A 14,636-nucleotide genomic window follows, 5' to 3' on the forward strand; every position below is an offset into this window, starting at 1 on the left:
TAGACAACACCCAACACAGCAAATAGGTGCTGAAGAGAAAGAACAAACAGAACTGGTTCCCTGACCCCAGGCCTTCTCACTCTGTAACGCACACTCTCCCAGACTGGACTGTGGGTTTCTGGGGGCCCTTCAGAGACCAGCTTGGTGCCAAATCTGAAGTGGGCGGGTGAGGGGAGGAAGACCACTGCCCCTGTCCTCGTCTCTCCCTTCCTCAAACACCTGCTGGGTGTCAGGCCTGTGTGAGGCACTGGGGACACAGCAGTGGGAAGACAGGGGTGGTCGCTGTCCTGGGGGCTCATCCTCTAAGGAGCAAGAAACCAAACAGAGGGCTGCAGAGGACACTCGGCTCTGGGGAGAGGCTTGTGTGCTTCATGTCCTTGATCCCGGTCCCTGCAGCCCCCTCCTCCTCCAGGAAGCCCTCTCTGACTGCAGCGAGCTCAAGGCCCCAGTTCCAGACCCCACTCTGTGGAGCTACCCCTGGGGAGGTAGAGTGGGCGGTGTGCAGGAGGGAGGCAGGGTAGGGTTTCTGGAGGAAGGAGCCCATGGAAGAAGCCTCCAAGAGCAACACTGAGAAGGTCAGGGGGCAAGTGCAGAAGCCCTCTAAGGCCAGCAGGGCACAGGAGCTGCTGGGGGGGGGGGGAGTGTTATCTGTCAATGCCCCCCACACCAACCCGGCAGTGGTTATGATCCAGCTGCAGCCCGTGGACTGAGTTCAAACCCCCAAACTGAAGCCAAACCCTCCCCAGGCCTCCTGCTGGGCCCTCCTGGCAGCCCCACCCCCACCCCGTCCCCATATGTCGCCCCATCCAGCTGTGCCCTGGCCTTGGCACTTACTGTCCCCTCTTCTCGGGACACTCCGCATTCCCTCCCCTTCCAAGCTTCGCTGAAAGGTCACCTTCTCAGGACGACCTCCCTGCCCCCACTCTGACACACTGACTCCTTCACCCAGTTTTCCAGAGTATTTATCACCTTCTCACATGTTCTGTCTGTGGTCTGCGCCCAGCCCCCCTTGTCAGCTGCCCCAGGTGGTTCCCGTCTCTCCAGAAACCACAGCCCCCTCTCTCTGGTGAGGGCACCCCACGTCTCCCAAGGGTGAGCCTGTGCCCCAGGCCCAGCCAGTCAGCACAGTCCATCACAGTGATCCACAATGGGCCCATGGAAGTCAGTCTTCGCTTCTGCAGAAACGAAGAAACACTCTCCCATCAGCCCAGGGGTTGCAGAGCTCACTCAGCAGGGAGCCCCAGCAGGACTGACAGGCTGGCACAGACCAAATCCCCCAAAATCCACCCATGCCTAAAGCCAAAGAAAGCCCTAGACTTCTGGTTACAGGACCCAATGATTTCCTTAAGTGCAAAAGCTGGCTGGAGGCAGGTCGCATCCTGTGGGCCTGGTCTGGACTCTAAGTAATCCATGGTCCTGCCCCTGAGAGGGCCCAAGGGAATGGAGCCTCCCCCCGCCCCCCGGGAGCTCTCCCCTCATCGTGGCCGTCCCTAACCCCAGGAGGGGCCAGTGGCAGGGCCCACCGCCAGTACGCTGGCACAGCCCTGGCCTAGAGACTTGCCTGTCACTGTCTGGGGAAAGAAGGAACAGGGAGAAACATCAGCATCGCAGGCTGGGGTAAGCGGGGTTCTGATCCACTTGCAGCTCTTGCCTTGCCCCCAGCCCTCTCCAAAAACAATGTGATTTAAGGGAGACACAGTCATGGACCCAAACCCATGCCCGCAGGAGCGGGGCTGGGGAACAGGTGCAGGGCCTTGCTGCCTCCTGACCTTGGGCACAGCCCGCCTCCCTGGCTCCTCTTATCTGCAGTCTAGGGAGTTGCCGCTGACGCCCTCTTGGGCTCTGACACTTTATGACCCTGTGAAAGAACCCAGCTGGGCCCATGGGCACCTGGAGTGCTGGAGTCAGGCTTTCCGGGGGTGCAGGCTTCCAGGCATGTGACGCGGAGCTGGAAGTGACCCTCTTGTCTCCACCTGGTCCTGACCTGTGTGGCTGTGCAGGATGCCCCTCCAAGATGGGCACCCCAACCACGGCTAGCCTGCTGGAGCCCAGAATCATACCAGCAGGACAAGACAGCCCCCAACCCGTGGCTACAGTGACAGGGACAAGTGCGGCGCGGAACCACAGGGAAGCAGAGGGAATGCACCCCTTCTGAGCATTTCCACAAAACCAGGCCTCCCAGGCTCCGGTGAAGGGCAGCTCCCCGGTCTGGGCAGGACACAGGGCCCACCACCTGGGCCCGGAATGCCTCCGGGCAGGGAAGGACTGCGTGCCCATCTATGTAACGTGGGGCAATGTGCTGCTATTCAAATGGGGGAATTAGTGATGAATGGGGGAAATTGTTCCTCCTTCTGTCCAGTCTCCAGAAGGAGACAAAAACCCCTTTTACCTCAGCAAACAATGCCCTTATGTGGGCGCCAGCGCCCCGCAGCCCGCACAAGCCCGGCTCTGTGCGAGCCGCCAATTGCCACACCGGGCCCTGGGGCCACAGCCAGTGGCTCCCTCTCCCAGGGGCGACCCTCGCTAGCTCCCTAGGAGGGCTGGGCAAGGGTGCAAAGGTCTGCTGGCCCATGGTCCCAGGGCGTATGTATATACGGCCCTGGGTTCTGGGTGCTGGCGGCCAGAGGTGTGGCGAGGCAGGCAGCGCCTCCCTTCTCTGCCAGCTTCCAGGCAGGGGAGAGAAGGGAGCATCAATAATTCACACACACCAGAGACGAGCTGGGGAGGAGGTGGGGAAGCAAGAGTGCCAGAGCCAGCCAGCGGCGGTGGGGGCTGGGGAGGGGTTGGGGGGACTGGATCCGGAAGAGCCAGTCCCTGCCCCCCACCCACGTGGCTTCGGGCTGCAGTCTGGGGGCACCGACTCTGCTCTGAATTTGGGGTGCGCCTCACCAGGTCTGGCCTCCGCCTGCTCTGACAAAGGCCAGTGGCTGGGCCGTGTTTACATGATGCATAGTTCCCTGGAGCACCAGGCTCCTGGCAGGCTACCCTGCTCTTCCTCCCGGAAGGAAGGGGGGGGCCCTGAGGTCAAATGGGGGACACTGAGGAGTTGGGTGAGGTGGTGTCACTAGGACTCCCCCATCCTGGGTGGTGGGGACACATTGGGCACCTGCCCCACAGTTTGGCCTTTGGACCCGCCCTAGCTGCCCCTCGTGAATGCCACCCTGCTCCATCCCTGTGGTTCCAAAGGCCTGGCCCAGTCCTACTCTCCATCTGGCCTCCATTCTTGCCCCCTAAGCCACCCCCAGCACCTCTATTCCAAAGCATCCATCTTCCTGATCAACCTTTTATGACTCATTTCTTAAGCTGGTGTCAACACCTGAGGCCCTCAGAGTCCAGAGTGGCGCTGTCCAACAGACACTTAATGTGAGCCACATAAGGAATTGTTAATTTTCTAGCAGCCACACTAAAAAAATGTAAAAAGAAAATAAAACAGGTGGAGTAAATTTTAATAATCTATTCTATTTAACCCAATATAGCCAAAATATTATCTTTTCAACATGTAATACTATGTTAAATTTGAGATATTTTACATCCTTTTTTATACAAAGTCTTTGAAACTCTGTGTATTTTACACACACAGTACACCTCAGTTTGCATGAGCCCTTTTCAATAGCAGTCTGTGGCTCCCACCTTAGGGCACACCCAAATTTTTGTGATGTTCCCCCTAACCTGAAATCACTTCTCTCAGTGCAGGAGCCCTGGGGTCTCAGTTCCTAGAGAGGTGTCCAGGTTGCAGATGAGAGCTGGGGTCTCAGGGCAGGTGGCCTGAGCAGGGCTGGCAGCGGGGACTGGGGTCAGGGGCCGCCTTCAGTGGGGGTGGGCACCAAGTATGTGGCAGGCACGGGGCAGACTGACTGTGCCTGCTTTGCACCCCGCCTCCCCCAGAACAGACATCAGGAAGGAACCAAAGGACCCCAGGGGAAGGTCCCCGCCATCACACAGTGTGAACAGGAGGGCACAGACAGGCCCTGGTGTGGCCTGACGCCCCGAAGCACCCCCCAACCCAGTGCTCTTTCTCCTCTTGGCCTTGGCTTGCCTAACTGTACTATAGGACAGCCCTCCACCCCCGCCACTGTCCCACTTTCTGCAGCCCCCTCCCCAGGAAATACTGGCTAAATGCGCCCCCGGGGGAACCATTCTCTGTACGGACTGCCTAGGTCTATGTCTTCCCAGGCTCAAGTTTCCCTGGCCCCACCCTCAAGGACAAGCAAGCGCAGTGAGAACTCAATGCTGATTCAGTGTGCTAAGTTCTAGCTGAGAGAACAGTTCCCCTGCATCCCTTGCCCCAACCCCACAACAAATGATGTGATCTGAGAGCAAACAGTATGACTTCGGACAACCGTGTCTGGAGTCACGGGGCAGAGCCCTGGCCCCGGAGCCTGTGTGCAGGCCTTCTGCCAGCCGGCCCAGAAGCCGGGCTGGGTTCAGTGCATCCCAGTCCTTAGGTCAGAGTGATGACGCCAACGTGGCCCTGGTTACTTCCTGGTTCCTGGGAACGTCACCCTTGGACAGGCTCGGATGGTGATGCCTCTGGGGCACACCCCTTCCCCAGCCTCCTCTCCACAGAGGGTCAGTGGGCAGCTGGGTCTCCATGGGTCCCAGGCTGGGGAGGGGGGCTGGGCTCTGACACCCCGATGGCTGAGCAGGCCGAGGAGAATCTTCCAGGTGTGCAAGGGACCACCCTTTCTCTTTCTTAGCAGGTGAACATCACCTCTATGGGCCTGGAGCGTATCCTGCCCTCACCAGGCATCTGGGGTCCTGTGAGGGCCCAAGACCCTGGCAGGCTGCGCAAGGGCGGGGCTGTGGGGCCCGGCCTGCTCCAGGGATAAAGGGATCTCTTGGTGCTGTCTCCCAGCCTCCCTTACCCCATGGGGCCAGAGGCCAGGACAGCTCAGCATTGTCTGAGCCGCCTGCAGCCCAGCTGACGATGGCCACTTTCCTGTGACCCGGGACTGGCGGGGCAGCCCACAGCCAATCCCCAGAAGGGCTCGGGTCCTAGTTCTCCGCTCCTGGCGGGGGAGGGTAAATGGCAGGAGGCCACCGTCACCACCTCTCCATCCGGTGTGGACATTTGGAGCCTTGAATAGGAGCTAAGAGCTATTCATCTAGAAGGAGCGAGGAAGTGACCAGTAGCCAGAGAATGAGGCCCAGACACAGCTTCCAGCCTCACCTGAGACAGGCGGCGTCAGGACCAAGACCCGCAGGCGTTGGGGAGAGGAGGCTCAGTTTAAAAGCCCACTGCAGGAGGCCATACCAGGGAGGCCGGAGCGAAGAGGTCACAGCCTTCCCTACATGTCAACAGTGACCAGGGAGGATGCCCAACCACGACTGTCGGGGCCACTGGCAGCAGGCTGCAGCAGGCCATGAAGCTTGGGGCCCCTGCTGGGGTTGGCACCATGGGCAGAGAACATGTGAAGTGGATGAAGCTCAGGGACAAATGCAGGTGACTGCCTCTGAGCCTGCCTGGCCTGGCCCTGACCCCACTCGCAGGCCAGCCTCTTGCCTGGTCCCTCAAATGAGCAGCTCCCACCCCTGGCTGGGAACACTCCTGGGCAGCCTGAGTGCCCACAGTGGCCGGCATCCAGGGGGTAAGCTGCTGCCCAGGTGCCTTCTCCTTGGACAGCAGTGCTAACTTGCAGCCGCCAGCGTGGGAGCTTGGGACAGGTCTGGGTGTGCAGATTCCAGGAGATCCGCAGGGTCCTGGGAGACATAAGGTGCCCCTGGGAGTCCTGGCACATGTGTGTGGGGAGTGAGATGGGAACTCAGGAGATGCTAGAGCAAGCTGTGAGCACCCAGCTAGCAAGCTTATAAAGAGAACTGTGGTCAGAATCCCATAGGGTTCAGTGAGCAGATGGGATCGAGAAAGACCTGGACGGATGAGGAGACAGGATTGGACCAGGTGAGGCAGCAAAGAGTCCAGAGGATTGGGAAGTGAGGAGGACTGCTCAGTCTTTCAAGGGAGGCCCCTGACCCACCTCCAGCCCCTCAGCCTGTGAGCACCAGCTAGCCATGGCCTCCCGCCTCCAGCTCTTCATCAGGAACCCCTGCACCAGCCTGGCCACCTGAGAGAAACAATCCCATCCCCATCCAACCTGGACTTCCCCGTCCACACATCGTCCGGTCCTCACCAGCCATCCAGTGAGGGGGAGTGATTGGCCACACAGCAAGGTGGGAGCAGAGGCAGGTCTGGGCTGGGGCAGCGTGGCTGTGGTTGGGGCACACTCCCCACTCGGACCTGCCCTGTGCACACGGGGGAGAGAGGCCCCCGGCCGGCAAAGACAGGAGAGGCAGCATTGCTGTAAATACGGAGCCCTGGGCAAGCAAGTCACACACCTGCCCCCCCAGTGACTGCCCCCGCTGCCCAGTTTGTATTTCTGGGTAATGGAGGGCCCCATCCAAGGGCAGCAAGAGCCAGGGAGCAGGAAGCCTTGGGCCTCTCACAAAGGGCTCCTGAGACACACCAGGATTAATGGCTGCAATCACCCAGGGCACACTACAGACAGAAGCCAGGGATCAGAGGTGAGCAACTTGCTTCAGACGGCACTGCAGGACCAGGGCAGGCCAGGACCTGCTCAGGGGAGCCCTGGCAGGGTGCCAGGGGCCACCAGCAGGGAGTCATATCCGGTTGAGACCCCAGGCCCAAGAGGCAGCCTCATCTCTCTCGTTCCTCCTGGAACCTTCAAATGCCAGCCCCTCAACTGGGTGGGGCCCTCTCTCCTGGCTGAAGCTTGGGGTCACCAGGAGCTTCTGGAGACACGTGACCCAAGAAACCCCCTATCCTGGCATTCAGCATCTTCCTCTCCTCCCAGCCTCCTCCTGACATACTGCCCAAGCTTCCTAGGCTGCTATACACTTGCCTGAACATCACAGTGTAGCCTTCTCCGAGGCGCCTCTGCTGGTCCTCCAGCTCTGCCACGGGCTTCTTAACAGCTGTTTGCTGGGCACCTGCTCTGAGTTGAGGGCTGGGGATAAAGCCCAGAAGAGGACACTTGGCCCTGAGGCTACTCCATGCTGCACGGTTTGTGATAACGAGAAAGAGGGGCTGGTACACCCTTCTCTGCAAGTGGTCCAGACTCAGGCTCTGGGGTCAGAGACACCCTTGTGGTCACATGGGGTCTGGCCAAGTCACCTCCCCCTCTGTAGGAAAGGCCTAGTCACAGCTTTGAGCTCACAGCCAACTGCCACCAGCACAGAGTTCAGCAAAAAGTGGGCTCAGGATGGGGCTTCCAATCACCGGGATAATTGGACCACCTTTAAAAATGCAGTATCAGTGCAGGGGAGAGGCGAGACAACTTCTAGGAAAAAAAGGTGACTCCAACACTACATGATCTCTCCTCCTTTTTTTTTTTTTTAATAAAGAAAACAAGACTGATTACATACACAGAAAAGACAAAGAAAAATATGCCCCAAACACTGCTAATTTTGATAGCTTTTTTTTTTGCTCCTGTTTTTTTTCTATTATCTACAATGAATGTAATAGATGTGAAAAGACAGGTTTTTTTCAGAGACACATCTCCTGCCCTCAGACAGCTTACAACCTGGCAGGGGTCCCCTGTTCTGAGCGCCTGCCCCTCTCCTGCAGGCTCTTGAAAGGGACGAAGCCAGGAAGGGGTTATCAGCCTCCCGGGCCACAGGGCTCAGTATTCATGTGACAGACCCGGTGGAGAGTCCTGAAAGACCCAAGGGCTTAAGCCAGGACCCTCAGTGCCTCAGTCCTGACGTGGTGACGGGCCCTGGAGGGGAGACTCCAGGCGTCCAGGCAGGAAGTTTTGGCACCATGTCCCCAGGGGGAGGCAAGATGAGGTCCAGTGGGTCCCAGAGGCCTGAGACTGGGGGGCCTCTCATCTGACAAGCACTAACAAGAGGTCCCCAGTGACCCCCTAGCACCCCCAGCACCCCCAGCCCCGCCATGACCCTGCAGGAAGAAAGCAGCAGGACCCTCGGTTCTGCCCTGGCGCTGACTTCCTGTCTGCCCAGGAGGTGAGTAATGTCCGCTCCCCACCCCCCGCATCCCTTCTGGGGGCCAGGCTTCACATTTTCCGCTCAGGAAGGGGCAGAGCAAGAGGCCTGATGAAGCACATCAAGGGGAAATGGAAGAAGGAGAGGGCCCTGGCCTGGCCAGCCTCTGATGTCCAGGGACGCTGGATCACCTACCCAGCCTGTGCCCCTGTTCACTTACTCATTTAATAGACAATCCTCCACCTGCTCTGTGCCAGGTGCCTTGCTGGGCACCAGAGAAACTGGCTCTCAGAGTGCTTACTTAGGATCTGAGGAAGAGATGGCCATAAACACATCATCCCACTGACGGGGCGTAACTACACACAGATGTGCTGTTCAGTCCTGAGGAACGCCCGACCATAGCGTCTCTGGACAGTCTCAACAGTTGGCTTTTTCCAACTGTCCTCCTCTCTACCTCCTAAAATGCAGCCCCTGGGCCAGAGTGTTTTTCCAGGCACCTATGATGAGACCAGGGTTCTGTTTGTTTGGACTCCAAAGAAAGCCCAAACCCCCAGCTGCTGCGCAGTGCTGGTCTGGGGGGACCTGGCTATACATGGACTGCAGGGAGTGGTGGAACAGCCTGGATCGCTCAGCCCAAGAAGGCAGTGCTCTGATTTCCCAGCGGGGCAGCCTCCTCTGGTCCCCAGACTCCCATGCTCATCTTCTGGGGAACCTCACACATGGCCTCAATGCCTGCCAAAGAGCAAAGAGGAGGGGAGCAGCCTTGGCATCCCCCAACTCTGGCCGGATGGCCCCAGTTCTCTCACTGATCAGCAGTTCCCTCCTGAGCTGGGGTGAGAGCCATGTGCTCACCCACAGCAGCTCCGCCCTGATGAGGAAGCACTTTGGGGTTCCCCAGCCAAGCACCCCTGCTGTGATGTCAATAAGCTGAGAATGGGGTCCATGAAAGAGCTCTCTGATGTGAGGCCTCGAGGGTGGTGGCAGGCTTGGGGATGAAAGCACCACCAAGCACTCTCCCACTCCCAGTGAACCGCAGACAAGCTCCCGGGAGTGAGAACTGGCCTGATTCATTCCTGGCCTCGGCCACGGGATCTGCCCCGCCGAGGCCCAGCCTCCATTTGCCTCGGTTAAAAGAGGAAGAGGTGGAGGAGGTGGTGGAAGAGGAGAAGGGCCCCAACACATCCACCAACAGGTGTGAACCTGTGCAAACTGCCTGGTTTTTTGAAATGCTCTGGGCTGCACTCCTGGCCAGCAGGGGTGGGATGCTCCTTGACACAGCCCTGGGAGCCCCCACATTTTCTGGCTAGAAGAAAAAGCCCCAGGTGCTCAGGCTGCGGAGGAGGGCGAAAATCCTCGGGAACAAAGAACCTGACTTGGCCCCAACAAGGAGCCGACCTCTATCCCTCTCTGGCTGGTGCGCTCAGGGGCTGGGGGTGGGTGGGGAGGGATTCAATAAACGCTCGTTCCTTTACTCATTCGGGCAACAGATATTCAGCAGGCCCCTATAATGCGCCAGGCATGCAACCAGAGTCACCAGGGACAGAGCAGAGAGCAGGATCCACGTGGTCCACCCCTTACAGAGCTCACAATGGGGGCCTCAAACATGGAGGGTCGAGGGAGCCCACCGGTCTGGACAGACATGGCGGTCACCACCAGAACTAGGACCAGAAGGGCAGTAAAGACGACCAGGTCAGCTGGTCTCTCTGGGCCTGCGACCCTCTGTGCTGGGTGTGGGTTGGCCTCTGGCGGGCACATCAACCCACAGCCTCCAGACACAGGCTCTGATGAAATAATTAAATTGATGGTATCATGGTCAACACCATCCTCCCTGTCTCCAGCTCTGGCTGCCCGCCCTGATAAACACCCTTGTCCTTCGGCAGGCCGGCCGACCTAGGCCCCAGCACCCACAGCCAGGAGGGACCTGGGCAGCCGGGGGGGGGGGGGGGCGGGGCGGGGGAGGACATGTGTAAAGACACCTGGCTCTCCCACCTGGCTCCTCTGGGACCAGCTGCGGGGACACACTGATCCTATTAGCCCTGTAGCTGAGGAAGCCCCGTGACCCTGACCCCCTCCCCTGGACCTGATGCTGGAGGCTCCTAGTTCACTAGATCTCCCTGGAAAGTGTCTCTGACAGACATGAGCCCCCCAAAAGGTGGCTGTAAGCAATAAGAGCATAAGCATTTTTGAGGATGAGCTAGGGGACTACGGCCCCCATTCAGTCCTACTACTTGGGGGTTTTTATAAATAAGTGCTCCGGATCCTTCTTGGGAAGGTATTATTGACAGCCTTGGGCTGAGCTTCGCTGGTGTGGCCCTTGGGTGTGGCCCTCAATCAGCTCAGATGAGGCAGGAGGCTAGCTGCTGGGCACATCTCACCCTAGGACGTCCCCACCCCAGCACGCGGTACCCCCACCCTGGCCCCCCACCCGTGGGAACACTGGAAGGCGGTGCTGGTCTGGAAGGCAGCACAAGGGGGTCGTGCTGACCCCCTGAGGTGTCAAGGGACAAAAGCCTTTTCTTTCCCAGCAGCCTCGCACCCCATTCCTCACAGAACCACACCCAGGGCTCCCCAGCCCGTGGATGGGCCACCCCGGCTGTCTCTGTGCTGGGTCCCCTCCCAGACAAAGCCAGATTTCAGGCCTGTGAAGGCTGCGGGGAGGCAGGCACGCGGGTTCCGCCATGGAGACGAACTTTGACCCAAACTGCAAGGCTCCTACTCCTTATTTACTCTTTAAGGCTAACCTATTTCGCAGAGTTAACATTACACCCCTTTTTAACCCTGCACCTTCCCTCCCACATTCCAGGCCCCGACCTTCGACCCCTCCTAATTGCAGCTCTACACCCCAGTTCTCTCCAGCTCTTCCCCCACCCACCTTATGTCCTCCCGGAAAATCAGAGCCCAGCCCAGGACACTCTGTCCACAGGTGCCACTGCACACCCACAACCACATCTAACTGAGGTAGGCCCAGTTTGGGGGGCTCGACGCAAGAGAGCTAGAGTAGACCTCTGGGGTCTGACCCTGACCCCAACTCTCCTACCCCAAGAAGACGCTTCTCTTCCAAGGGAGGCTGGAGGAGGCTGCCGGGCTGGCCCTGGTCGGGGCGGGGGGCGGGAGGCGAGGGCCAGGGCCAGGGCAGATCTGGACAGCTCCTCAGCCAGCCCACCTCTTATCCTGAGGGGCTGGGGGCACACCACAGACAGGGACCCTGTCTGCTCGCGCACCAGGGACAGACAGGGACCCTGTCTCAGAGCCTCACATCCGGGCCACGAAGCCCAACTCCTGTTTTCATGATTGGGTGGCTGGACTGTTCTGGGTCAGGCACACTGTTAACCTTCCCAGACCTGAATCACAATAACTTTGAAATCCACATCCCACCAGCCCGTGAGCATCAGAGCAGACAAACTGGCAGGATGTGGTCAGGCTGTCAATCCCCAAAAGAGCTCTGAGCCATTCACCGTTGGGAAGAACAACTGCTCTTCCTGGAACTAAGGGCTGGGGCAGCGGGGACCGTGGAGATCTGAGAACGCTGGGGGCCGCTGTCAGCCTGAGCCTCAGCCACCCCTGGAGGCTCCAGCCCAGAGTCTACCCCCTTGGGGATTCCTAAGCTCCAGGCGCAGACACAACCCTTCCCCTGCTGGCCACAAAGGAACACTCACCGTCCTCTTGGCTGTGGAGGTTTTGTGGGCTCCGCATCCTCTCGTCCTGGCTGGGACTCAGGCTGGAGGCCAGCTGTGGGTCAGCTGACATCCATGTGGAGTCGTTCATATCAAAATCTTCACTGCTCACAGAAGTTTCATCCTGATCAGGGACAAAGAAGGTGGGTGTTCAATAGGGACCGGCTCTCTGCAGCCCCTGGGCAGCATACAGGGTGAACCCAAGGGCCCAAGGGTGTTTGGGAGTGCCCCCATAGGCTATAGGGCACCCCCAAACCTTGCAGTGGGGACGGGTTTCTCCCCCTGCCCCCCCACCCATGGAAGTGGCTGCGGCTCTGGTTCCTGTCGGAAGCTGGGGCTGAGGGCCGGCACTGGCTGTAACTGAAGACAATTAGGAGGTCTCGCATCCTGTAGGGGCGGGTGGCAAGGCCTGGCTCTTACCCCTGTGAGCCAAGGTTGAAGCAGGCGCCGTAAACAAGGGCCACTGCTCCCCACTCTCTGCCAACAGCCTTGGGAGGAGGGTTCACTTCACGTAGGGCCAGGCGGGCAGACGTGGGCAGCAGGACACGTCGGGCACTGCCGAGGCCAGGCTGACGGCCCCCACCATGCCAGCCGCCCAACTCCCGTGGAGCATGCATGGAATTCCTTTCTCCCACTCCCCCAGCCCAGAGGACATTTCTGTCTTCCTCCTTCCTAACCTTTGCTGTGCTTCAAAGATATGCTCTTGGGCAGCTTCCAGAGCTGAAAAGGCCAACCCCAGAAGTATAGTGAAGGAAGGGGGTGGGGCAGGCAAGGGTTTGGATCAGACCGCAAAGGGGGTTCGGCTCAAGGGCCTGGGGGGCCGCCAGGGCCTTCCAAACAGCCGGAGGGCCTGCAGGCGAGGACCACGCCTGCCTTCTCTCCCCTTGCTGGCTTCAGTGAGCCCTGGGCCAGGCATCCGGGAACCCCCGGGGCAGGGCCCCTTCCACCCAGCCCTCCAGTGGGAAGGGACCCCACCTCCTTCTGGCCCAGCCTCTTTCAGGAGCAGCAGCTAGCAACTGTGTTTGGGAGCTGGCTGTAAAACGCAAGAAAGACGACCCAGCAGCTCCCACACCCTGGAGCTCTGGCTTTTCCCCCTCCCTCCCCCGTCTGGTGAGATACAATGGCCTCTGTGGGCCCCCAGTAAGGACCTCTGGCAGAGCACCATCCCCCCCAAAGCCTCCCTCCATGGGCCCCTCACAGAGGTCTCTTTTACAGCAAGCAAACACACTCGGGTTTGAACTTTCTTCGGCTGCTGTCCGAGGCAGACACATCTGCTCTGCAAGTGCTAGGGAACCAGTGGGTGCTCCTCCATGCCCTCCCCCACCAGCCTGGCTGGCAGGGAGTTTCCTGGAATTTACAGCTTCTGGGCAGCACAGAGGAGTGGGTACCCTCTGCGGCTGAATCAGGAGGACAACAGCTCTGCCCAGCTCAGGGGTCCCCACGCTGCTTGCACATGGACCACATGTGCCCTAGGGGCCCACCCCCCCACCACATGCAGCCGCCCTGCCTCCCTCCCACAGGCTCCCTGCTCCTCATACACAAGGACGCGCCCCCACAGCCAGCCCTGGGTGGAAGCCCGCTCACTCACCCTCACTCAGACTGCATTCTCACACCTGGTGGGACACACGCACGTTCAAAGGGTTCTCTCTGCAAAAAGGGCAACATGACTCTCCCTGCGCTAACTGGGCAGCGGCAGGAGGGTGACGGGCCGTGAGCAGGTGGGGAGAAGGACCCTCGGAGGGGTAGGGCCATCTAGGTTCTGGGAGCCAGGAACTGGGCCATCCTCAAGTGGGCTTTTGGCTCCTTCCTGGCTGTCCCGGGGTCACTGGACCCTGAAGTCCTGGCTGAAGCTCCTGGCTCTTGTGGAAACACTTGTGGCTTAAAGGACCAAGTAGTCTGTTAACGTCTGGAAGCACCACCCACTCAAAATGTGCCATCCATTCAACAAGTTATTTAATGAACATCTATGTGAAAGTCGCTCAGTTGTGTCCAACTCTTTGCTACCCCATAGACTATACAGTCCACGGAATTCTCCAAGCCAGAATACTGGAGTGGGTAGCCATTCCCTTCTCCAGGGGATCTTCCCAACTCAGGGATCGAACCCAGGTCTCCTGCATTTAGATGCTGGAAAATTTACCTGTGGACAAGTCATGGCCTTCCTGGTGCTCACTGTGGAGAGGGACAGCAGGGGAGAGGGACCATCAGCAGAAAAACTCGTAATATCGGGAGTGTTAGGGCAACACAATAAAGACTAAAGCAGGACAAGAGGGGCGAGGGACCTGCAGGACTGTGTTTCCCAGAGTGGCCAAGAAGGGCCTCAGCAGTCAGGGGCAATCAGAGCAGAGGCTTGCAGAAGTGAGGAAGGTTGTGACAGGCAGTCCATGTGGGGAGCTGGTGGGTCCCAGCACACGCTGGAACACATGCTGGCACATGCTGGTGGGTTCCAGCAGGCAGTCAGGAGGCCACTGACTAGGGGATGGGTGAGCTGCATGGGCAGTGAAGCCATTCAGGGGTGTCTCCTCCTAAGGGGCACATAATCCCGGGTGGGCATCTTCCACTCAGAGAAAGGAGTTCCACTAAACACACAGGTTTTCTTCATCAAGGAGCAAGGAAAAGTCAGAACCGCTGGGTGCAGCGCTGAACCCCAGCTCTAGCCCCACTGGGCCACAGTTTAAAATAACAACAATGGAAGCCATGGTTTATCAGTTGCCAAGTACATCACAGACCCACTGGGTGCATGCAGTTATCAGCCCCATTCTACAGATGAGGAAGCTGAGGCTCCAAGGGGTGAAGGCACTCCCCCAATGTGATGAGCTAACAAGCGGCAGAGCCAGAGGTGTGCAGTCCTGAAGGGCCAGGTGCTTGCTTCCTTCCCAGCCCCTCACCTGGAATGCCCACGGTGCTGCGGCACCTCAGAACCCAAACTCCAAACTCATGTCCCTCTTCTCCATCAAGTCCAGCTCAGGCTCCATTGCACCTTGCCTCACACTGCCTGCCTGTCTG

At 59.0% G+C, this 14,636-nt stretch overlaps 1 protein-coding gene across 10 annotated transcripts in view; it reads right to left on the minus strand.

The window, feature by feature from the left end:
• NOL4L (nucleolar protein 4 like) overlaps nt 1-14,636 on the minus strand; it is a 129,614-nt gene that overhangs the window by 15,842 nt on the left and 99,136 nt on the right. For 8 of the 10 annotated variants that reach the window (XM_043479356.1, XM_043479354.1, XM_043479355.1 and 5 more), the window contains one exon: nt 11,616-11,757. In XM_043479356.1, coding sequence (XP_043335291.1) covers nt 11,616-11,757 — 142 coding nt within the window. Of the gene's footprint in view, nt 1-11,615; nt 11,758-12,053; nt 12,285-12,310; nt 12,496-14,636 lie in introns of those variants that run through there. The other 2 variants (XM_043479361.1, XM_043479360.1) reach the window with 2 other exon arrangements.

This window comes from Cervus canadensis, chromosome 10 (assembly GCF_019320065.1).
Source record: "Cervus canadensis isolate Bull #8, Minnesota chromosome 10, ASM1932006v1, whole genome shotgun sequence".
Lineage (NCBI taxonomy): Eukaryota > Metazoa > Chordata > Mammalia > Artiodactyla > Cervidae > Cervus > Cervus canadensis.